This window comes from Nerophis lumbriciformis, linkage group LG06 (assembly GCF_033978685.3).
Source record: "Nerophis lumbriciformis linkage group LG06, RoL_Nlum_v2.1, whole genome shotgun sequence".
NCBI lineage: Eukaryota > Metazoa > Chordata > Actinopteri > Syngnathiformes > Syngnathidae > Nerophis > Nerophis lumbriciformis.
In genome coordinates this window covers 26,139,480-26,165,745 of record NC_084553.2, presented here as the reverse complement: position 1 = coordinate 26,165,745, position 26,266 = coordinate 26,139,480, and the positions used below count along the sequence as shown (strand labels likewise).

At 41.8% G+C, this 26,266-nt stretch overlaps 1 protein-coding gene across 4 annotated transcripts in view; it reads left to right on the top strand.

Moving 5' to 3' along the window:
* Positions 1–16,349, top strand: part of sbf2 (SET binding factor 2) — a 245,236-nt gene extending 228,887 nt beyond the window's left edge. For 3 of the 4 annotated variants that reach the window (XM_061963987.1, XM_061963988.1, XM_061963986.1), the window contains 12 exons: positions 15–193; positions 261–437; positions 656–757; positions 4,838–5,023; positions 5,881–6,007; positions 6,270–6,397; positions 6,689–6,913; positions 6,982–7,089; positions 11,183–11,373; positions 11,886–11,973; positions 12,052–12,183; positions 15,430–16,349. In XM_061963987.1, coding sequence (XP_061819971.1) covers positions 15–193; positions 261–437; positions 656–757; positions 4,838–5,023; positions 5,881–6,007; positions 6,270–6,397; positions 6,689–6,913; positions 6,982–7,089; positions 11,183–11,373; positions 11,886–11,973; positions 12,052–12,183; positions 15,430–15,528 — 1,742 coding nt within the window. In that variant the 3' untranslated portion in view covers positions 15,529–16,349. The remainder of the gene's footprint in view (positions 1–14; positions 194–260; positions 438–655; positions 758–4,837; positions 5,024–5,880; positions 6,008–6,269; positions 6,398–6,688; positions 6,914–6,981; positions 7,090–11,182; positions 11,374–11,885; positions 11,974–12,051; positions 12,184–15,429) is intronic. The other variant, XM_061963989.1, reaches the window with a different exon arrangement.
* The last annotated feature ends 9,917 nt before the right edge of the window (positions 16,350–26,266 follow it).

The window sequence follows — 26,266 nt, the reverse complement described above, 5'->3', positions numbered from 1 at the left end:
CTGTGTGTTTGCAGGCATGTGGGCCAGCCTGCGTTCCAGCAGCAGGCTCAGTCAGCACACATCCACAGTGGATGTGGGTGCAAGACTGGCAGGGAAAGATTTAGCGCCCCCTGCAGGGAGTAACAGTCTACAGGCTCAATTACTCAAACAGCAAACTGCCTTCTACATCTTTGGTGAAAAGTCGCATTTAAGGGTAAGAGACAGAGTTTGCTGGGTTTGAACTTGTTTTACCTAAGCAGTTGGTGATGAAATGTGTGCAGAGCCTCAGAGTAGACCCTTCTCTCAACTGTGAGCTTGTGCCAGTGGACTTTGCAGACATCAGGCAAGTGAAAAGCTCCTTTAAGAAGCTGCTGAGGGCCTGCGCTCCCAGTGCCAACTCTTCAGACTCTGAGGATACCTTCCTCAAAGCTGTGGAGGACTCTGAATGGATCCTGCAGGTGACAAAGCCCACATACAAACCAACATAGTCTTCTATTGGGATGTACAATATTTCGCACCATTCTGTACTGATCAAGCATTTCTCATGATTGACCCTGAGCAGTCGTTAGACAAAAATATGCTTGATTGTTAAACAGTGATGGCATCCTGTTAAAAAGTAACAAAGCAAAGTGATTTACTGCTGAAATAAACTGCTCATATGACTTTTTTGTCACAGCTTCACAATATTCTGCAGCTGGCTCTCATTCTGGTGGAGCTCCTGGACAGCCGCTCATCTGTACTGCTCAGTTTGGAGGAAGGCTGGGACATCACTACACAAGTAAGAACATGCAAAAATACTTATTTCTTCTTCCTAAATAAGCCAACACGTAGACACACAGAGTAAGGATAGCATTTCCATCAAATGTTACTAAAGTGTGAAAATTGGCACATTAAGAAACCAAAGCAGACAATTAGTGTCATTTTTTTTCACAGCAGAGAACATCTCAAATGTTTGCCCTATCAATGCTAACTAAATATGCTACTTTTCTTGGCACCCACCATTCAGATTTAAATACATAGTTGTAACTCTCAGATTGAACATAGTTCCTTTTCGCCCGATCCCCCTCCATTTTGTTTGCGAAATAACAGAAAGCAAACCTATCAAACTGTCAGATAACTGTTAAACTAAATTAGCCACTGCTAATATTGCGCTGTCTAAATAAACACTCTTAACTTTAATAATGAAGGTGTAGTGTATGCTCGTGGAAGTGATTACATTTTTTGTACGTTCCTAATTGTCACACGTGTAAAAAGAGGTTAACCACTGTTAAGCATAAAAACAACAACACGCTACCTTAACTTTGACAATGCATATGGTGATGCTCGTCGTTTTCTGATTTGAGTTACTTTGTGTACAGTAAATTCTGGTGTATTTTATTCTTCTCTGAAAATCCCTTGTTGAGGCTGTTGTAATAGGTTTCGCAAAAAAGTTAAACCACACGTAGCTATTTTGACGCTCGGAATTGAGGTCTTGTGCAATATACTGACAATGCATGCATGACAGTGAGGCATATTTATCCTAAAATATTCTAAAGGTTCCACCATATTTGGAGCGAATGAAAAGAAAGACATTAGCCATTTCAAAGAAACTCAAGAGCTGTTTCTTTCATTTGTGTAGTGCTTGGCTTTCTCTGAATATCACATTCCCAAACAGAGCACAAAAGTCCCCCCAAATCCCCGCATGATAAGATTAAGAGTCAAAATACATATCAAAGGTCTGACTTCACCTAATATGGGCCTTGTATGAATCATAAATGTGTTTTCTCTGCTCATCTTCCAGTTGTTTGTGTCATTGTTGAAGTGATCATGCAATGATGGATTATGTGAAGCTTTGAGGGTTCCAAGGCATGTAAACAATTGTCAGCATCCTTTCATTGTCCGTGTTTCATCAGCGCTCATTGTTCATTTTTTTCATGTTGTGCACACTTTGTTAGCTTGTCCATCAATGTGTTTACAAGGTCTCTAAAGTCTCGGGCTGCTGTTTAAAGCACAATTTGTGGGCGTCTTATGCCAAGCACGTGTTGAGCCTGAGGCGCTCTCTATCCACGGGCTCTATCTCACCAGGTTCTGATCAGGCATGTGCAGACAAATGGAGTCCATATGATCTGGCTGCTTCCATGGGCCATAGACACCCAGCAGACAGGAAACGACTTTCTTTCCTGACTCTTTTGTGTCAGTGCTCTAACCCTTTGCCTCCTTTCTCCTTCACTGTTTCTCCTCTCGAACATCTTCTCCATGTCCTGTAGTTTGTCTGTAATCAAAGTGCCTCATATCTGTGCCGGGGCGCCAGCGACTTTCTCTACCAGTCAGGGTTGGGTGTTCTATAAAGCCTACAGGCAAGCCATTACCGGGTAACTATTTTCTTCCCCACTCATTCCATCCATGTCAGGGCTCATTAGTAGCGTTGGAGGTGACAAGGGCAAAAAAAGCTGTCTAAACATTTTGCATGTTTGGGCAAGTGGAACTAGCCTGTTATATAAGTGGTAATTAATAACAGATGATCAGATTCACATCAGAACCACATTAAAGGCTGATGTATACATGTCATGTATGACTAATATGTAGTACTGCTTTGTCACATTCTTTGCTTTGTGTCTTCTGTGTGCGGGAATGCATGTTATTCTATTCTAAAATGCTTAAACAGCAAATTTGCAGTTAGCGGTAAATATTTCAGATGATTTTATTTTTAATCTGATACTTCTGGTGTCCTTAAAGTGGTTGATTGCAACATGCTCACACTGGCCTGGGTCGATAGTCAATTAATCAAACAATGAATGAAAATAGGCCAAAATGTTTGTTTTCCTTGTCCCCTGCTTCTAAACGGGGTGAAAGAGGGTTCACTCTGTGCACTCTAAGCACATTTGTTCACTAGCAGAATTTAATGAACAGTGTAATTATTCTGGTAAGTCATCTATCTTTGTTGTTATGGCTGGAGGCGGGGCTGCTAGCTTAACAGGATGCACAAACCAGCTCAGTGGCCTTGTGGTTAGAGTGTCCACCCTGAGACTGGAAGGTCATAAGTTCAAAGACTATAAAAATTGGACCCATTGCCTCCCTACTTGGCACTTAGCATCAAGGGTTGGAATTTGGGGTTAAATCACCAAATGATTCCCGAGCGCGGCGCACGCTGCTGCTCACTGCTCCCCTCACCTCCCAGGGGGTGAACATGGGGATGGGTCAAATGCAGAGGACACATTTCACCACACCTAGTGTGTGTGTGTGACAATCTTTGGGACTTTAACTTTAACGGAGAGAGTCTCACTCATCGCTAGTGACAAGGACTACAAAAATTGGGAGGAAAAAATGTGATTGCAAAGCCAAATTAATATTTTGGCTTCAAACTAAATAAGCAAGATGAGGTCATCAACACGGAGGAACAAGCTAATATGCAAAATATGTTAGAAAGTGATGGCGATATAAAAAAATCAACATAACAAACCCAGGGGAAAAAAACTACACTTCATAGATTAAACGTCCATTTTATTTTTATTGTTTACTCTTTTAGGATAATCAAACGATGTTAATCGTCCAATTACAATGTTGAAAAATACTAATGAGAAATAAAAGCTCATTGGGTTTAAAAGGGTTACTTGCATTATTATTATCATATTCTTTGATTATAATAGTGCTTAATTTGGTCTTGAAATAATGAAACTATTGTTTATCTGCAATAATTTGTGGGGGAATGTATTGTCCATCAAAATGTATTAGCAGACGAGAACTAGCTCATAGTTATATTTTTCAAACCAGAAAATGTAAGAAGAATATCCCCGGCCAGCTTACGTGTAAATACACAGAAGCAGGCCCAGCGCATCAACTAACAATTTTCAGTTGTGTTCTTGTTATGATAGAATATGCATTCAAATTCCAAATTGTCATCATTAGCTGACAACACAAAAAGAAAGCTATTACACACAGCTTTTAGTAGTTTATGTAATTACATGCTGAAAGCCATAAAGGGGCGAGATATAATGCGTACAACACATTGGAAAGTTTGCGCCCTCTAAGCATCTGCGTAAAGGTTGCAATTAGTATTACCGGTAGTAATAATATGTAGAAAAAATGTCATAGAAATACAGTATTTATGACAAAAGTAAATAATTTAATAATATTGTTTACACTTAAAAATGTACATAATCATTTATTAAATTCATATACAGGGCCGGTCCTCCATATATGCAGATCACGCGCAGTGCATATGTCCTCATGATCTGTGGGGGGCCCCATTTTATGTGAAATTGTCAATTAATGAATGTCAGCAAACTTATTCCTAGCCCCTTGCTGATCTATCACTGATAAAAAAATATAACAACAAATTACCCATGGCATTGTCACAGTCTATGGTGGCGGCCAGAATTATTGCTTTGGTCCAGTAAGGTATACCTGCCAGGTTCAATTCCAAGTGGGATGTTTGCTTGTTTTTGTTGTTATGTTAATACATTTTTAATGATTTTTAGTCCTAATTAAGTTCAGTTGTAATGTAGTATTAAAAAAGTGTGGAAAAAAATTTTGTAGAAAGGAAATAAGCAGTCTGAGGGGAGCAGGCCAGAAAACCAGACAAACCGCTGCAAGATATACTCCAGAACAGTTTTTCAGGATATTTGAGAGACCCCAGCAGTATCCTTTTGTCTGAGAGGAGGCTCATTGTGGTGTATCTGTTGCGTTCGCATATTGCATATTGATCCACATTTGGAAGAGGCCTTAATGCAATATAAGGGTATCTGTTTCATTGTGTTTTGGTTACTTTATGCCCGCTATTACACACTGTATATCCTAATTCAAGCAGTTGGAAGCAAATGGTGTCACTTGAGCCATATAGTTTAAAGCCAGTCATTTAATAGTTGCCTTTTCTGCACAGGTAGTGTCTTTGGTGCAGCTGCTGAGCGATCCTTTCTACCGCACCTTGGAGGGCTTTCAGGTGCTGCTTGAGAAAGAATGGCTCTCTTTCGGCCACAAGTTCAGCCAACGAAGCAACCTGAGTCCCAGCAGTCAGGGCAGTGGCTATACGCCCATCTTTTTGCAGTTCCTGGACTGCGTGCACCAGGTGAGGCTATAACATCTCATACTCCACTCCCAGAGGTGCTCCTACATCACTGCTCTACAATTTGACTTTTCTCTTTGTCCACTTACTGTATTCACTGTTCGTATTTTCCACATGAGCTCATCACATTCCCGAGGACAGAATAGGTATGAAAGTCAAGAAGGCGAAAAGTGCAAAACCGTACATTTGCTTTAGTTTTGCACTTTGAATTCCCAAGGTTGAAGTCAGTGTATTGCACCAGCAAGGCTGTGGCCCAGATGGTGCGTGAACCCAGTGATCAGCATGGAACTGGTTGTGCTTGCGTGTTTCAGCATCCCTTCCCATTTGGAGCGACACGTGAATAATGCCGTTCGGGGGATTGAGAGGAAGGGTTGCGTGGGTCTTTTTGGAAGCAGGTTAAGAATGAAGTGCAAACACATGAGGTTCACAATAAAATGCTTACTTTAGACAATGTTGTGTATTTCTAAATCTGAATTCCCATACAATTACATCAACACATACTTTCTGTATTTGTTTTCTGAAAGTGTAGTTTTGGAACATGATAGTGGGGCGGGGGGCGGAGGGGGGTGAATGGTGATGTCTCTGGTGCGTTCTAAACAACAGGTGTTCAGATAAGAGCTGAAAATAGAATAATCTCCACAACAGCTGGTATTTTACCTGGACCCAAGCTGGCCAGAGATATTTGAAGGCTACTAACACAATTGGGATTCTGGCTAGATTTAAATCAGGCAGTGATGGCCAAGTTGGTCCCCAACAGCTCACTACCATGTGTTCTTTCCTGGTTCTAATTGATCACTCAGGCCAGTCTAACTACCTTTGTCCATTTCTGTGTGCGTGTGTGTGTCCGCACGCACTTTTAGATTTTGACGCAGCATCCCCTGGAGTTTGAGTTCAATCAATACTATCTGAAGTTCCTGGCATATCATCACATCTCCAACCGCTTCAAGAACTTCCTGTTGGACTCCGACTATGAGCGCTTGGAACACGGTTGGTGTTCTTTACCAAACCGGCAGGGATTGTTTTTTGGGTTTTTTAATCCTTTTACTCATTTTGTGTCACTACTGGCTAGATGCTAGCTTTTGTCACGTCATGGATCTCAACATTCATACCAAGCTATCTGCACACATCGTTCTCATTCACACCCCGTAGTCAAGTAATAAATACCTCTCAAATTCCATCTTTTCAACGCAACTATCTGTGGGACCAATCATTCTTATTGCCTAACAGCTCTCCTTTTATTGTTTGGCAGGCTTGTTGTTCGAGGATAAAGGTGACAAGCAGGCAAAACGAGGCATCTGTATCTGGGAGAGTATCAACAGGATGCACCGACGGAGTCCAATCTTCTTCAACTATATGTACAGCGCATCTGAGAGCCAAGTCAGTGTTTTTGTCTTTGCACACGAGCCCTCGAGTATCAATTGATATATTAGGCTCTGTAGTTTATGCACAACAGGATTCCCGAAATGTTATGCAGCAGCAACAAGTTTGTTTTATTCATTTTAATTTGCTTTCTTGAGTCTAAGTCGTAGGGACAACTGATTACAGTTTCATTAATTAGTCTGCATGTCAACAAGTGCATGTTGATTTAAAATCCTCACACTAAGTAATTGACACTGCTTGCAAGATCTTCACTGCTCCTTTTTTGTAACTGTTTTTTTAATTTTGTAGACCATCCTGAAGCCCTCAGTTAGCATTCCCAGCCTAAATAAGTGGGACTTCTTCACGGATGAGACGCTGTCAACGGGGCCGTGCTATGACTGGAGGTTAATGGCGGTGAGGGCAGACAGCTCGGAGGAGACTCAGACCATCTCCAGCAGCAAGAGGAGAATTGTGTGGCCTTGTTATAGCAGCGTGAGCCGCGCTCAGCCCGACGCCATCACCAAGCTGCTCGCTGTAAGACCTCCTTGCATAAATCAAACTCGTATTTTTAATCATCACGACGTGTCTTTTATTCTCCACAGGACATCGAGAAGCTGGAGGGAGAGGTTAACCAAACCTCCGAGACGTGGCAGACCACTCTGGACAGAGTCCGTCTCAGCATCCAAGAAGACCTTAAGCAAGAAGGAATTGTAAATATCAGCTTTTCAAAGGCCTGAAACCCTTTTCTCACATGAGAAAGTAGACACATTTCCAGGAATATTGCGACACTCTTTTTTTGCTGCTTTCAATTGATTCATTTTACTATAAAACAGATTTTTTTTTTTTGGTCATATATCACATGTTTGCACTTGCTGCCAAGCATAATTGATTGGACGTATTAATTTAAAAAATGCATAAATTTGTCTCACCTAATCCTTAGCAACTTGGGACAGAGCGACATAGCAGACAAAGGACAAGAGAAGTGGGAGTTGGCAGGAACACTGTCAAAGCTGGACTCAGACACTCTAAAACAAACAAATCAGGCAATAATTGAAGAAAGGTTGTGAAAACTTATAAAAAAAATTTTTGTCAATATTGATTTTGAGTCCATGAGAAAGTGGAAAGAAAAAACCTAGCTGTCTTTGACCAGATTGTAATTTATTAACAAGTATGTTGCACAACCCAGTAGCAACAAAACCAATGTTGTAATACTGTGGCAGTAAAGAGCAATCTGCTTAGCCAGCAATAATACCACTCGAGGTAGGAGGTTACCTACAGTTATTACTGTTACTTTAATAGCAATGTTTTTGAGCAAGTACTTATTAGAGACAATTGCAGTTACTTACTTACTTTGGAAGAAAAAAACTTGTTACTCGTAGGTCTTTGCGATTAATCGGAAAATTATCAAAATTGACATTCAGCGCTTTTGCAGTGCCAATTATTCCAATGTTTCTTCCCCAGTAATTCTTTCTCTACTATTACACAAACCATTATACCATTAAAATGCAGTACTAATTGTGTAGTTACACGAAATGAAGCCGGATGTTGCGAAGTGTAAAGGTTGCCGTAAGCCCATCAGAAGAAGAAGCTGCCAAGTAAAACTGTCTCATCCAGTCAACTACACCAAAGTCTCATTGAGGAAAACTGAAACAATGAGCTAAAAGTACAACATGAGCAGCTTGTACTCTAAAGGAATTCTGTGTTAGTAATTTGGACACACAAAAGGTAGAGTAATAGTTGAGTGTGGACTAATAAAAGTTAAAGTTAAAGTTAAAGTTAAAGTACCAATGATTGTCACACACACACTAGGTGTGGCGAAATTATTCTCTGCATTTGACCCATCACCCTTGATCACCCCCTGGGAGGTGAGGGGAGCAGTGGGCAGCAGCGGTGGCTGCGCCCGGGAATCATTTTGGTGATTTAACCCCCAATTCCAACCCTTGATGCTGAGTGCCAAGCAGGGAGGTAATGGGTCCCATTTTTTTATAGTCTTTGGTATGACTCGGCCGGGATTTGAACTCCCAACCTACCGATCTCAGGACGGACACTCTAACCACTAGGCCACTGAGTAGGACCTATGAAGAATTTCATCTTTTCTGACTTATAAATGTTGTTACAATGTTAGCTACTCGTGTTAAACAATACCAAAGTTTCAAATCATAAGGTTCATGAGTTTTGGTGTGAGATTGCAAGCTGTTTTGGATGCTTCTGTGTGCTGGGTTTTGCAGTCAGAGCAAGGTGGACATACTTTATTTGGACATTATGTCAAGCAAGGAAATACAAAAAAAGGTAGGATGAAGTATTATTTTCATTTAGGAAATTGTGGCATGCACATAACACCAACCTGTGACATGCATTGACATAAATGCTGGTAAAAACAGTACCTCATGTTGTGACCGGGTGAATCTATATAATGTTGATAAAGTTGATGTTAGACCGTGTGTGGAAGAAAGAAAATAATGTTGACGACTGCAAGATATACAGGTAAAAGCCAGTAAATTAGAATATTTTGAAAAACTTGATTTATTTCAGTAATTGCATTCAAAAGGTGTAACTTGTACATTATATTTATTCATTGCACACAGACTGATGCATTCAAATGTTTATTTCATTTAATTTTGATGATTTGAAGTGGCAACAAATGAAAATCCAAAATTCCGTGTGTCACAAAATTAGAATATTACTTAAGGCTAATACAAAAAAGGGATTTTTAGAAATGTTGGCCAACTGAAAAGTATGAAAATGAAAAATATGAGCATGTACAATACTCAATACTTGGTTGGAGCTCCTTTTGCCTCAATTACTGCGTTAATGCGGCGTGGCATGGAGTCGATGAGTTTCTGGCACTGCTCAGGTGTTATGAGAGCCCAGGTTGCTCTGATAGTGGCCTTCAACTCTTCTGCGTTTTTGGGTCTGGCATTCTGCATCTTCCTTTTCACAATACCCCACAGATTTTGTATGGGGCTAAGGTCAGGGGAGTTGGCGGGCCAATTTAGAACAGAAATACCATGGTCCGTAAACCAGGCACGGGTAGATTTTGCGCTGTGTGCAGGCGCCAAGTCCTGTTGGAACTTGAAATCTCCATCTCCATAGAGCAGGTCAGCAGCAGGAAGCATGAGGTGCTCTAAAACTTGCTGGTAGACGGCTGCGTTGACCCTGGATCTCAGGAAACCGAGTGGACCGACACCAGCAGATGACATGGCACCCCAAACCATCACTGATGGTGGAAACTTTACACTAGACTTCAGGCAACGTGGATCCTGTGCCTCTCCTGTCTTCCTCCAGACTCTGGGACCTCGATTTCCAAAGGAAATGCAAAATTTGCATGGTTGGGTGATGGTTTGGGGTGCCATGTCATCTGCTGGTGTCGGTCCACTCTGTTTCCTGAGATCCAGGGTCAACGCAGCCGTCTACCAGCAAGTTTTAGAGCACATCATGCTTCCTGCTGCTGACCTGCTCTATGGAGATGGAGATTTCAAGTTACAACAGGACTTGGCGCCTGCACACAGCGCAAAATCTACCCGTGCCTGGTTTACGGACCATGGTATTTCTGTTCTAAATTGGCCCGCCAACTCCCCTGACCTTAGCCCCATAGAAAATCTGTGGGGTATTGTGAAAAGGAAGATGCAGAATGCCAGACCCAAAAACGCAGAAGAGTTGAAGGCCACTATCAGAGCAACCTGGGCTCTCATAACACCTGAGCAGTGCCAGAAACTCATCGACTCCATGCCACGCCGCATTAACGCAGTAATTGAGGCAAAAGGAGCTCCAACCAAGTATTGAGTATTGTACATGCTCATATTTTTCAGTTTCATACTTTTCAGTTGGCCAACATTTCTAAAAATCCCTTTTTTGTATTAGCCTTAAGTAATATTCTAATTTTGTGACACACGGAATTTTGGATTTTCATTTGTTGCCACTTCAAATCATCAAAATTAAATGAAATAAACATTTGAATGCATCAGTCTGTGTGCAATGAATAAATATAATGTACAAGTTACACCTTTTGAATGCAATTACTGAAATAAATCAAGTTTTTCAAAATATTCTAATTTACTGGCTTTTACCTGTATATTTAAACTGTGTACATTTTCAAAAGTTAAATTATGATACTTTAGAAGAGGGTGGGACGTGGTGTCATTTTCATTCTTGGAACACCTCCAGAATTGTGAAACTTGCAGACAGATTTAACAAAACAGGTTATAAAAGTGACTTTGTGGCTAAATGTACCCTTAATTTATACCAAAGTATATCCAATATGTAGTATCTAGGCCAGTGATTCTCAAGCTGTGGTACACGTACCACTAGCGGTACGCCAAAGATTAGAATTTTTTTAAGTACAGTGTTTTGTTTTACTATATTCAAACAGTGTCACTGTTCGAACTGTGCTTAATGTTACAATGGCCAAAATATTTAAAAAAAAAACTCTGCCTTGGTTTTAATGAATACAAGGACCTACTATGCTACTGTATTTCAGTGTTGGTTATTATGATAGTACGAGGAGAGCCAAGTGTTTTCTGAGGTGTTACTTAGTGAAAAAAGGTTAAGAACCACTGTTCTAGATCACAAGGATATGTTTCTAAATGTAGATTCAAATCATCATAGGTCCTCTCCAAAATCAAGGTAAAAGGTTCAATTAATCATGATTTAGATGTTTGCAATAAACACTTAACCCTAAAATACAGTGTTATGATTTACAGTATATACCATTGAATGAGTGTTGTGTAAAAAATAAAAACAAAGCCTGTTTTCCTCATTTGCAGTTTTTCCCCACTGCTCATATGTCCCATTTTGTATCTGCAGCTCTGCAAGCAGTCGTCGTCCATTTCCGCCCTCATTCCCACATCGAGCATGCAGGCTCTGCAGCGACGCTCCATGCTGCACCTGCCAGACAGCGGGACGGCAGAAGACCGCAGCACAGCCACATCCAACGGAATCAACCGTCGCGCCGCTACTCTGTACAACCAATTCACCCCCAAGAGCGAGGAGAACAGGTGGGTCGTGAAACCCTGAACCCCCAACCCTCCCTCCTCAACACACACACAGTCTGAGGTTCACAATTGATTTACTCCCAGCCGGTGCAGGGAAGCTTTCCGGATGTTAAGTCAGCGCTGAGGAATGCTGTGTGTCATGATGGCAGCCATCGGCTGTTGAAATGTGCAAAGTACAATTCTTGGCACTGACGTGGATATTTTTCTCCCAATCCCAAGAACACTGAAAAACGTCATGCAAATTGTACTTTTTGTCTTCCAAAAAAGCTTCCACAGATGAAATGCTAATGTGTTTGCGTGATGCATTGCCCATAAATCATACAATTCTCTTTTGTATCAAATCCACAATGCTGTGTGGAAGCCTCACACTCTTCCTCAGTGTTGCCAAATGTTGATATCTTATTTATATTAAAATATATATTTTCACCACATCAGGCCCAGCATACACACACGCAGCACACTGTGTGATAGAGCTCACAGTGCTACATGCTAACACAGTGTGTGTGCACCTGCAGGTCGTACGAGGGTATCCTGTACAAACGCGGAGCCCTGCTGAAAGGTTGGAAGCCTCGCTGGTTCGTATTGGACATCACCAAGCACCAGGTAAGAGAGATCAAGCCACTAGGTGGCGTCAGTGAGTGGTGTTGGCAAGAGTTTGTGACGTGGCTGTTGTGTGGAAAGATGAGGTACTACGACACTGGGGAGGACACCAACTGTCGAGGACACATCGAGCTTGCAGAAGTGGAGTCTGTGATCATTGCGGCACCGACAATTGGAGCGCCCAAACACATCAGCGAAAAGGCTTTTTTTGATGTAAGTAGCAGCGTGTTTTTTTTTTACATCAGAGCAAGTGCACACATTTATGCTCTGTTGTCTTGTTTACAACTTAAGTGTTGGCAATAACGCCGTTACAAAATTTTGTGCAATAATCCTGCTGTCTCATCAGCATCTTAAAAGGACACACTGAGGTGGTAGGATGTGCTCACCAACACGTTAGACAGTATTTGAGAGCAAAAGTTTTTTATATTTGAGTTCAGCTCGTGAAAAATGGCAGCAGTGTTGTTTATATTCTGGTTGCGTGTCGCATGACAAATACATATATGGAGAGCTGGACCGTTCCCTTGATGCCATTGTGACACAAACTTTAAATAAATTAGCCTGTTTATCCAAATCCAAAATGCAAGATGTCTTCGTTGATCCAAGTATTTGGAATCCTAGCAATGCTGTTAAAGTCAAAACTAATATTTATAACTAACAACAAATAATCATTGATTTTCCCAATTAATTGATCAATGAAATGTTGTGTACTACAGCTGAATATTAGTACAGTTGTTACCATAGCATTGTGTAGTGGCCATGGAGGTATAATACACATAACACGTCACATGCAACTTGTGTCTTGTCTGTGACGAGCTCTTAAGTCAAAACACTTTTATCTCAAATCGTCTCCCATTGAAATGAATTATAATCAAGTGGCCGCCCAGAACAGCATCATTTTAACATGTAACAAAACTATCTTTTAGAGAAGAAATATTGTATAAAAAAAACATTACAAAAGACAAGTGTAATAATAATGTGCAGCATTTACTTTTGAGATTAGACTTCTACGGTATGTCCATCAAGTTTTCTTCTCCGTCAAACCCACCATCAGCAGCTTGACTATATTTTCATGGATAAATGTCCACCGTTTAGATGTTATTTTCATGTTCTTGGCTGGAGTTCTTCTCAGCACTGTCCTTCACACTCACTTTCCTTCTTCCTATGGTTGGAAAAACCAAGGTATGTCCATCTCTTGCTATAAGCTAATGCTTGCGAGTTTGACCAGGTGTTTTGGTCGGAACCTACAAGGTTCTCTGTGATATTTGCTACACCAACTAATGACGGGAATGCTTGTATCTCCAATTTTTACTTCTGACTTAAACAATGATGAAAAGCAGAGAGACCGCTTTTATCTCAAAACACTGTTAAGTTGAGGTACCTCTGCATTTACAGGAAGAGAGTGGCAAGTACTGTATTGACACAAATATAAAACTGTATTTTGGGGCCTAGCGAACCCGGCGGCGTTTTTGGGTGTTGTTGATAAATGGCTTTCGCTTTGCATAGGAGAGTTTTAACTTGCACTTACAGATGTAGCGACCAACTGTAGTTACTGACAGTGGTTTTCTGAAATGTTCCTGAGCCCATGTGGTGATATCCTTTACACATTGATGTTGCTTTTTGATGCACTACCGCCTGAGGGATCGAAGGTCCGTAATATCATAGCTTACGTGCAGTGATTTCTCCAGATTCTCTGAACCTTTTGATAATATTACGGACCGTAAATTGTTAAATCCCTAAATTCCTTGCAATAGCTCGTTGAGAAATGTTGTTCTTAAACTGTTCGACCCTCGCCCTGTCCTTGTTTGTGAATGACTGAGCATTTCATGGAAGCTGCATTTAGACCCAATCATGGCACCCACCTGTTCCCAATTAGCCTGTTCACCTGTGGTATGTTCCAAATAAGTGTTTGATGAACATTCCTCAACTTTCTCAGTCTTTTTTGCCACTTGTGCCAGCTTTTTTTTAAACATATTTAAGGCATCAAATTCTAAATGAGTTCATATTTGCCAAAAAAACAAACATTTTCCAGTTCAAACATTAAGTATCTTGTCTTTGCAGTCTATTCAATTGAATATAAGTTGAAAAGGATTTGCAAATCATTGTATTCTGTTTCTTTTTACCATTTACACAAAGTGCCAACTTCACTGGTTTTGTACAATGTGCGTACAGTAGAGTAGGAAATATTCCCAATATATTTACAGGAGGTAGAGTAGTATGTCTAGTAAATATTCAATACATTTACAGTATGTACAGTACAGGAGTATGTAGTAAATATTGCAATATTTGTACAGTACAGTAGTATGTAGTAAATATTCCGATACATTTACAGTATATACAGTAGTAAATATTACAGTATGTGCAGTACAGTAGTATTTAGTAAATATTATTTTGTACAGTGGAGTCATATGTAGTAAATATTGCAATATATTTACAGTATGTACAGTAGAGTCTTATGTAGTAAATATTTTAATTAATTTACAGTACAGTAGTATGTATTAAATAATACAATATCAAGTATGTGTAGTACAGTAGTATGTAATAAATATTAGTTTGTACAGTACAGTAATATTTAGTAAATATTAGTTTGTACAGTAGAGTTGTATGTAGTCAATATTGCAATGTATTTACAGTAGAGTCGTATGTAGTAAATATTGCAATATAGTTACAGTATGTACAGTAGAGTCGTATGTAGTAAATATTGCAATATATTTACAGTATGTACAATAGAGTTGTGTGTAGTAAATATTGCAATATAGTTCAAGTATGTACAGTAGTCGTATTTAGTAAATATTGCCAAATATTTAAAGTCTGTACAGTAGTACAGTAAAGTATGTAGAGTAGTATGTGTAGTAAATATTACAATATATTTACAGTACGTACAGTACTGTTGTATGTAGTAAATAATTCAATATAAAGTATGTGTAGTACAGAAGTACGTAATAAATATTAGTTTGTACAGTAATATTTGGTCAATATTAGTTTTTAAAGTAGTCGTATGTAGTAAATATTGCAATATATTTACAGTATGTACATTAGAGTCTTATGTAGTAAATATTGCAATATAGTTACAGTATGTACAGTAGAGTTGTATGTAGTAAATATTGCAATATATTTACAGTATGTACAGTAAGTAGTATGTGTAGTAAATATTGCAATATATTTACAGTATGTACAGTAGTATGTATCATACAGTAGTATATAATAGTTTGTACAGTACAGTAGTATTCATCAAATATTAGTTTGTACCTTAGAGTCGTATGTAGTAATATTGCAATATATTTACAGTATGTACAGTAGAGTCATATGTAGTAAATATTGCAATATATTTACAGTATGTACAGTAGATTCGTATGTAGTAAATATTGCAATACAGTACAGTAGAGTGAGTAAAGGGCATGTACTCCCCAGCTTGGCAAAGTCAGCCCATCAACAATGTGATGTTTGCTTGTGTTGTTGCAGCTGAAGACCAGCAAGCGAGTGTACAACTTCTGTGCGTCAGACGCGGCGAGTGCTCAGCTGTGGATGGACAAGATCCAAAACTGCATCTCTGACGCTTGAGAGTCGCTCCATCGCAAGGTTATCAAGGTCGTACGGGGAACATCAAAGGCAGCACGGGAGACTCGACGGCTTCTTTTCTCAAGTAGCAGCATGGACTAAGAAAGCGTCTGCGATTGGAGGAACGACACGCTCACGTCTGCACTGCTCTTCTCTCAGGAGGGGGCGGAGCTTCTTCTTAACACTCATAAGCAATATGACACTTAAGTTGTTTTCCTCCCAGCTTCTTTGTCAACCTCAAATGAACTCACAGATGTTTCATGCAATTAGTTTGCACTTGCAGCTCCTAACGTATGCACTCCATAAGCAGACAGAAGACATGATGATGATTATTATAAATATGATTATTCGCTTCTTTGTGACATGTTCTATTAAAAAACAGTTTGCACAGCTGGTTAAAAAGTGACCTGACATTATTATTCTATTTAAATGTTTGCTCCATTTCCCATGTTGGTCAGGTCTAATAACCAATGGTTACATGTATCATAAATTATTTTTTTTATCACATTTCTTTGTGTAAATATGTTTGTTTTATGACCTTTTCTAACCTTCCTGGCGTGACTAATAAGTGTTTTGTTTTTAACTTACTGGTGCAAATACCGGAGTGGCCTGTTCCTGTTGGTCAAAATGACTTCAAATGTTTGTAAGGTTTTTATTCAAGAAACATGCAGTTTTTACACACAAAAAAAAAATGAAGCTATTCAAAGATATCCGAGGCTTTTTTGATGTTGTTACTGAATCTTTGTACCATGTTTTTGTGTGCACTAATTTTTATGGAAATAAATCAAACCAACCTGAAAGCCAATTTTTTTTTGACAAAAGAGCATTTATCATTGAGGTGTAAGTAACTTCATTTGAATGACTTTATTGAGATACAGTGTATTCGGAGTGTATTCACTAGTGATGTGCGATACAATTCATTTCCTTTCTGATCTGAATACGAATAAAAGTCAGGCTGGTATCGGAGATACCGATACTTGGTGCAAGTATACCTAATGTGTCTGCTAAAATTTCAATAGTTGTGCATTTCAAATAATATCTCATAGCATGAAGAATAAAATACCGGTAGTTATTTATTTTAAACTATGAAGTATATTGAGGCGTGAATGACAATATAACCAAGCTAACAGAAAAAACTAAATCATACCGACTACAGTACATGAAAATTGTGTAATAAAAGCATAAATTGTAATAAGAGCTACTACTAAAATAAAAAGTGAATCACAATTCAGTTACATGAGCATGTTAACAAAAAAATACTGAACATGTAAACAACACAACAATGACACATTACCTCATTCATTGTTTATACTGTGTTCCTGTTAATGATACACAATATCTCAAATAACAAAAGAATCGATATTAGGGGTATAAAGATCAGTTATCGGCAGTATGGATATTTCAGTATCGATCCGCTCTTCACTAGTATTCACAGCGCTTCACTTATTCCACGTTTTATGTAACAGCCTCGTTCCAAAATGTAATATATCAATTTTTGTCCTCAAAATTCTACAGACAATGTGAATAGTTTTGTTTTTTTTGGCAAATTAATAATAAAAAATAAATCACATATACATATTTATTCAGAGCCTTTGCTCAATACTTTGTTGATGCACCTTTGGCATCAATTACAGCCTCAAGTCTTATTGAATATGATGCACACCTATCTTTGGGCAGTTTGCCCATTCCAAGTATTGAGCAAAGGCTGTAAATACATGTGACTTTTTATTTATATAGTCGATACTTTAATGATTACATCAATATTTTTTTTTAAATCTAACAATCTTGTCATTTTGTATTGTTTATAAACTCAGGAAATATGTCATCTAACCTGATGGAGCTTTAGAGGTTCTACAAAGAGGAATTGGAAAATAGGAAAGGGTGTGTGGAGGGGGGTGTGGCCTGCGGGCCTGCGGGCCTGCAGCGGAACAGGGTGTGCCAGGACCGGCCTCGAAGATAGCGACAGGTGCGTAGATGGCCCATGTGGGCCTTGTCATCTAATCACCTGTCGCCCTTTATTAGCAGCAGCCGGGAGGAGAGACAGAGGGGGAGCTAGAGCGAGAGCGTGACGGACACGGACAGAAAAGGGACAATTGCTGGAAAGCAACCCGCTGAACTCCCAAAATAAACCTGTATTGCAACGATGGAAGTCGACCCCCTGACGGCTTTGGCGAGCGTGCTCGCGGAGGTGACAACGGCCAGCCATCAGCAGCTGGAGGCGGTCCGCCAACAAGTGGCCCAGCAGGGCCAAATCCGGACTGGGTGGGAGCGGCACGGCCAACATCAGCGCCTGTCGCCATGCAGCGCATGGGGGAAGAGGAGGACCCCCATGCCTTCATAGACATTTTTGTGGCCATGGCGGAGGCATGCGCGTGGCCAAGAGAGGAGTGGGGAGTACGACTCCTGCCACTGCTGGCGGGGGAGGCGCAGAGGACGGCGCTTAGCCTACCGGCGGTCTACGGCGTGCGCTTCCCGGACCTGAGGAGGGCGGTAATGGACCGGACCGGTTGCACCGCCGAAGACCACCGGCGCCGGTTCCGGGCGCTGTGGTTGGAGAAGGAGGACTACCCGTTCGTGCTTGGTCAGCGGCTCCGAGAGGCGGCGATGCGCTGGCTGCAGCCGAGGGAAAGCAACGACCAGGTGATGGAGCAGCTGGTCCTAGAACAGTTCCTGGAGGCGATCCCTGCGCGGACGGAGGCCTGGGTCCGCTATCACCGGCCCCGAAACCTGGCAGCAGCGGTGACACTCGCCGAGGACCACCTGGCGCGGTGCATCGCGAGGCGCGACCATCACCAACACCGCACGCGCAGCGGAAGGAGGCGGCGTTGCCGGTCCCACGGCGCCGCGCACGTGACTCTCTATATGCTTTGTCCCCACAGAACCCCACACACCCGGCACCGCGCAGAGGGAGGAGGAGGCAGCGCCGCCGGTTCCACGAGGGCCACGCAGCGGACTCGTGTGTGTGTGCTTCCTTGCAGGTCCCGGCTGCTGCAAATACGGTGCTTCCTGCGCAGACTGCCCCTCAAACGCCTGGGCAGGCGTGCTGGAGGCGTGGGCGGCCCGGTCACGTGCGTCAGGGACCTCCGCCTGTGGAGGTGAGGCAGGTGATCCGGGTTACCGGTCCTCCGGCGCCCTCCCCCGGCCTGGGTGAGACGTACTGTATACCGGTAAGGATACAAGGGAGTACATACCGGGCGATGGTGGATTCGGGCTGCGAGCAGTCCATGATCCACCAGAACCTGGTTCGACCCGTGGCTTTGAGGCAGGCAGCACGGGTGAGAATTAGATATGTTCATGGGGATGTGCACGAATACCCTGTGGTGCCGGTGGAAATTCAATACGGCGAGCAAAAGCATAGTGTCAAGGTTGCTGTAAGTGCGCACCTTACGCACCCCTTACTACTACTCAGTGGCCTAGTGGTTAGAGTGTCCGCCCTGAGATCGGTAGGTTGTGAGTTCAAACCCCGGCCGAGTCATACCAAAGACTATAAAAATGGGACCCATTACCTCCCTGCTTGGCACTCAGCATCAAGGGTTGGAATTGGGGGTTAAATCACCAAAATGATTCCCGGGCGCGGCCACCGCTGCTGCCCACTGCTCCCCTCACCTCCCAGGGGGTGATCAAGGGTGATGGGTCAAATGCAGAGAATAATCTCGCCACACCTAGTGTGTGTGTGACAATCATTGGTACTTTAACTTTTTAACTTTAACTTTAATCCTGGGTACCAATTGGCCGGGGTTCAACCATTTAGTGACGCAATGTGTAGGGGTGCGTTCACAACCTGTAGGAAAGGGGAATATCTGCGCGGTTCTCAGCGGCGACGCAGGTTCATCCGACACTGCCAAGGGGGAACCGGCGGGGGGCTTCTGGTGGATTACAACACTGTCCTTTCAAATAGCAAGCATTTGTTTACAACTGAATGGAATGCTTATGCGGGGGATTCTGACTATTTTGGACTAGTAGTAGTCTGACCACAGCGATTGTTCTGCCACACAATACCTAAATGCTAACGAGGGGAAATTACACTTCAATGACTGTCGTTGGCTTTGACAGTTAGAGTTGCTCGTTTGCATCAAAACAGTTGTTTTTCTCACTACCATAGGGTGAAATCATCCTTGCCGAGGCACACCCTCCTGGTTTTTGAAGTATAATCATTTGGGGTTTTGACACCAGCATCTAAACTAGATCTGACCAATCTAAGTCTACGAGCACAAACGGATGAGCGGCGAAACGTCTTCAAAGACAAACCCAACAGTCCAGTTGCAAACGATTGAATGCCCTGAGATGACAATGACTTGGATGAATAAGAACATGCATAGACACGTTATACGACAGTGCAGAACAACCACAATAATAATCATCTTGTTAAAGCAATACTGCTTCTACTGTCTATCAAAACTCAACATTTTAATTTTTTAAAGGCAGATTTTTGTATGGAAATTGACGTTTTAAAATATTAATTTTAATACACAATATAGAATAAACTAGCCTATACATAAATAGTATTAAATTGATACCATGAATATGTCATGTCATTATCATTACTAATATATATATATATGTATATAAAAAATATATGAGAATGGTACTAACCAAATGATAATTAATGGTACTAACCAAATGGTAAATGGGTTATACTTGTATAGCGCTTTTCTACCTTCAAGGCAATCAAAGTGCTTTGACACTTTTTCCACATTCACCCATTCACACACACATTCACACACTGATGGCAGGATCTGCCATGCAAGGCCCTAACCATGACCCATCAGGAGCAAGGGTGAAGTGTCTTGCTCAAGGACACAACGGACGTGACTAGAATGGCAGAGTTGTGAACATACTCTGTCATGTTCGTCTATAGTGAGTGGTGGAAAGTGTTGTATTTGTCCAACGGCCATGGCCTTGGTCTTTTCTTGGCTTAGCCGTAGTCCGACTTTTTCTTCGTGCTCATGAAGATTGTTGGTCATCTCTTGAAGTGCATGCTGAGTATGGCTAACCAGAACCAGGTCATCCGCAAAGTCTAGGTCGGTTAATCTGCCCCCTCCCCACTTGATGCCAACGTTTGCCTCGTAGACGGACATTTCATCACAAAGTCAATGACAATTATGAACAGCAATGGCGACAGGATGCAACCCTGCATCACACCGGTCACAATGTCGAAGTCATTGGTTGTGCCGTTGTTAGTTTTGGCTCTGCAAGTAGAGTTGTGGTACAGCGACCTGGAGATGTTAATGTACTTTGGTGGTATGCCATATAGCTGGACGATCTGCCACAGTGATTCCCGGTGGATGCTGTCAAAAGCTTTCTTGAAATCGATGTAATTGACCAATGTAGAGTGTCTGATGTTCTTTGCACTGTTCAATGATGTTGCGAAGTGTGAAGATTTGCTCAGAGCAGGACTTCCCCTTCATAAAGCCAGCTTGCTTTTCCCTGAAGATGTTATCGACCTCGTCCTTTAGGCGTTGGAGCATCACACTGCAGAATACCTTGCCAGGGGTAGACAGCAGTGTGATGCCCCGCCAGTTATTACAGTCCCCGAAGTTTCCCTTATTAGGCAGCATCACAATGACCCCACGTCTCCAGTCGGCCAGGACCTCTTCAGCATGCCAAATATCATGTTGAAAAGGCGAATGAGGCTCACCACAACAATCTCTTGGTCGTGCTTCAACAGCTCAGCTGTCACCTCATCAAGTCCTGGCGCCTTGTTATTTTTGAAGCTTTTGATTGCTCTGGCAACCTCATATATATCTCATCGTTGGGAGCGGTTGTTTCCTGGTGAAAAGTGAAGAGCATGGGCGGAGTTGGCTGGTTGAGAACCTCTTTGAAATACTCCACCCACTTTGCCTCCTGCTCTCCGTCAGTCAGAAGTGCTCTGCCATCCTTGCTCTTGACTGGCACACCAGAGCTGCTCCTGGAGCTGGTTAGCTCCCGCACAGTCCTGTACAGGGTTTTTGTGTTGTTCTTCTCCGCTGCCTCCTGTGCCTCCCTTGACTTTTCCTCCAGCCAACACCTTTTATCCTTCCTGCAGCTCTCTTACACTTCCCTGTCTAAGCGCCTGTATTCCTCATCCTCCATCCTCCAACTCCGGCGCTTCCTTTTCTGTTCTCTTTTTACCCTGGCCATCTTTCTTTCATCTATCAATTTCCATGTCTTGTCTGTTTTCTTCCTTTCTTTGTTGGTGCCTCTCCTTCTGCCCAAGACTGACTCCGCAGTCTTAGAGATGGCACAAGAGAACAGTCCCCACTGCCTCTCAATTATTGAAGGATGTTGCCATTCTTCAAGCTACCTCCTTAATTCCTCATGGTAACGTTCTGAAATGTTGGTGTTCTTCAACTGGTCCACTGCGTAAGGTCTCTTGGGCTGCACCTTCCTCACCTTCTTCAGTTTCAGCCTGATTTTACCCACCACAAGGAAGCAGTCTGAATCTGCACCCCTGTAGGAGCAAACGTCTAACAGTGATGAGCGCCACCTTGTGTTGAAGCAGATGTAGTCCAGCTAATTTCAGGTCCCGCCACCAGGTGAAACCCAGGTCATCTTATGTATTTGCTTATGCTTGAAGAAGGTGTTTTCCATTACTAAGACCATTTGTGCTGGTTAGCATCAGCAGTCTCTCCCCATTGTCGTTTGTGGAGCTTGCAGACCCGTGTGGTCCCACTGTGGTGTTTAGGCCTCTTCTGTCATTATCCAGCTGTGCGTTAAAGTCCCCAATCAGCATCTTGATGTCGTAGCTGGGGATCTCTTCGAGCACGATCTGGAGCTGGTTGTAGAAGATGTCCTTGTCTTCCTCCGAGGCAACCTCGGTTGGGCATAGACTTGCACGATCATTACTTTGGCATGTCTGGTGTCGAGCCTCGCTGTGATGATGTGTTCGTTCACTGACTTCCATCCCACCAACGCTTGTGCTGCACAGCTGGAAAGGATGATGCCGACTCCATGCATATGGTGGGCTTGTTTCTCGGAATAGAGAACGGTCGCTCCATCAATCATGAGGCGTCCCTGTCCACCTAATTTCAGTAACGCCTAAGATGTCCAGGCATTAGTCCTTCATGCTCTTCAGCCCCTGGTCCATTCGACCACACTGATGCGTGCGTTCCAGGTGCCTACACTGGTGTTGGTCTTGGCATTGAAGATCGGGGTGATCGGGGGTTGGGCTTCCTGCTGGATTTCACTCGGCCCTGTCATAGATACATCCAAGCATGTGCCGTCTCTTCTTCGCCGCAATATACCGGAATGGCTACTTCTCGTCGTTTCTGCAGCAGACTTTTTGTTTTCCTGGGTGAAGTTGTTAACCCCACGCCCAACCCCCAACCTGGAGGACCGGGTGCTGACTTTCGTCTGACCTCAACTCTGAAACCTGCCCGGCATGAAAGAATCTGCCAGGAGTGTGAAACCCCCACTGATATAGCTTTCAAGAGTCATCAAGATACGCAAGCCTCTCCACCACCCACAAGGTACCAGCACAGGGGGAGGAAACAGACATGTTCATAACAATATATAATATATTCAATATTTACCGCATTTTGATCATTTTATTAATTTCCGGGACTGATTTCTTTTACACATTGATTTCTGTTTCCATAGCAGCACACGTCTGACTTCTGGCAACCACTTGTGTTCCTACTTCCGGAATCAAACACAAGTGTGTGTTCTAATCATGGCAGACTTGGTAACAGACGACGAAGATGACAATTTTTGGACAAATGAGGATTCACAACCTTATACTTTTGAAGCTAAATATACTGCTGCTTATAAAAGCCAGCACGAAGGAAGAGTGAGACGTTGGAGCAGACGGTAGCTGATAGAGTGAGGTGAAAGCGACTCGAAGCTGAAAATGTGGAATTTGGAGAAAAGCTATTTCGGCAAAAAATTACATGCTTACCCCAAAACAACCAGAAAAAATGTCCTTGGCCAGCTGGACCAAAGAGACAACTGTTCATTGAGTGAGTAACTTTAATATCGATCATGATACACACAGCATCCCATGAGTGTTAGTACAACTACAGTACATACGCTGTCTGAATAGCTGAATACAAACAAAACATGAAATGTGGGCTAATACTTTACATATACTGTAATATGATTGTTCATGTTTTGTGCATTACAAACTCAAAACACGTTTCATGCGGACGCACAAACTGTAGAAGCTAACCTATCTCTTGCCGTAGCTTTTACGGCAAATACAGTAGCCTGGCGATGTGTTACTACGCTAGAAAGAGAGTTCCTCAGTGTTCGCTACAGCTTAGTTATCATACAAGTTACGGAACGTAAATAAAGTATTGTTGACGGTATTTGAATGTATTGTTAAAGTAATTTAGAGGTAGAATTCCATCCATCCATCCATTTTCTACCGCTTGTCCCTTTTGTTTGCTTCCATCAGCTGCATTGCTAGCCACCAAGAACGAGACTACATGTTAGAATGCGGAAAAAAACAACTTTTTGTCTTCTTGTCCTTCATAATGATTATGAACCATAGGCAAAATAAAAAAATAAAAAAAGTGCAGTTACCCTTTAAGCCTACTTCCTGCTACATGAATGGTGTGAGTATGAAAGTGTTACAGATGATGCAGATTATTTGTAATCCAGTTAGACAAGCACACATTATTTCTCTTATGTAACAACAATGTGGAGAACGAAGCAACAATCATATTCATGAACACAGTCCACTTCCAGGACTACTAAATTGGGCACAGATCTGTGACCCCATGCAAGATGAAATCCTTCTTCTTTTTGCTGTGAAGTGTTGGCCTGTGAGCTCATCATCATCATCATCACCATTATCATCATCCAAAATCACATCTGTCAAATGTTTCCACAATCCTGAAGAATGTTTGGGTGAGGAGATGTTACTTGTGGATTCCAAATAAAATTGTTCTGCACTGTAAACCATTTTTTTTGTTTGTTTTGGGTTTTTGAACAACTGGAAATGTTCTTCACTTTGGATCACAGACAGACATTAGCTATGTCCACATGGACATATTTAATCGGATTTAAAGCCTAACCGGAATGAAAATGCTTCATGTAAACATGCCATTCGGAATATTCTGACCCGTTCGCACACGTTTGGATCAAAATTGTATTCCGATCGAGACGAGTGGTTTATGCTGAAAGTCATTCGGATTGTAGCACAGAAAAACACATCTTCCAAAATGTGGGTTAGAATTAGTCTTACTGCGCATGTCTTTGATTTTAGCTATACTTTGGTGGTGGAGCGGGCACTAAATGAAATAGTCTTGGAATGAAGCGATTGTCTTGCTGTTGTCTGCCCTCATTCAACATTTACAGAAGTAGCGTTATATACTGTTGAGTTTGTTGCTTTAAAACAAGACAAACAAATACAAAAATATGCTCTGTAGTGTCATGTGTTGATGTGACTATAAAAGAAGGGTTCCAGTTGTCGTCTTAACGAGTTGTTTTATTTGCGACATTACAGCTAACTGTGCTAACTGCTAGCCTCAAACACATACACAGAATGTCGTAACATAAAGACGCACCGCAACCCGTACATAATCACAACATAAAAAGCACAGAACAGCTCCATTTCAAAAAGAGAGGTAAAACAAAAGTAGTGAACAGAAGGAAAACAATATTAATAAATACCGTGATACGTACAAGCAGAAATGCACAAAGCCATGTTTGTTTACAGTGGAAGCCACTGCTTAGTCAGCACCTGCAGTGAGAAAACTCTTCCAAAAGATGGCGCTATAGCACAAATAATAACACACCTTTCCGGTTGTGTTAGGTTCTGCGCATGTCAAAGTAAAGTGTTCCAATTTTCACGTCATAATAAGATCTTTTTTTTTCAGGGTCCATGTACACAGTAACATTGTAATTTGAATGATGATCAGAAATAAATAATTGTCAATTGCCAAAGTACACGTGGCTACTGTGAAAGTTGGAAATAGAGAAAGAAGGAAGCGGGACAGGGCGTAACTAGGATTTGACAAATACCGAGGTCAAAAATATGTGGACCAAGAGGAACTTTGAAAGACTAAAATCACGTGTACCCCAGCACCATATACATTATATTACCTATTATTACAATGAATTTCCAGAATAACGAAAGCTGTCATTGAGGTAGAACTATCACCTGTTATATTATCTAACATCTTTGACAATCTGCATGATTTTGTAACAGTTCACTTGTTTTATTAATATGCTGAAGTTTAGCGTATTAAACAGTTTCAACGTCAGTAAAACATAAACTATAAAACTCACTATGATTTCAATTATGTGCAGGGATCGTAGCCGGAAACTTCTCTTCGACAACTGGGTATTAATGATGTGCGCCACAAGAACTACCAGAAGTCTGAATGGGAAATTAGTGACCATGTTTGGGGAAAAATGTTATATGAAGCGCCTTGTCATCCAATAATTTACATTTGACATGTGCTTCTCCACACTAAACGTGCCCCCCACGGATGGTGAAGACCTACGCACAGCTGAGTTTAGGGCAGGCAGGCTTAATCTCTGAGCAGAACCTTGCTGACATGACAACCGTATTTTCCCGACAGTGTTTCACATCAATTTAATTCAGGTGAAACCAACATAAGTTACGTCGCTATAATTGAATGTTTACGTTATGTTGACAGCACATTTGGGATCAGATGATGTCAACAGTAAAAGTAGACTTCAATGTGTTACGTTGCTGGATTATATTGTGAGAGGATGCTTCCTCCCACCTCCAAAGACATGCACCTGGGGATTGGTTGATTGGCAACACTAAATTGGCCCTAGTGTGTGAATG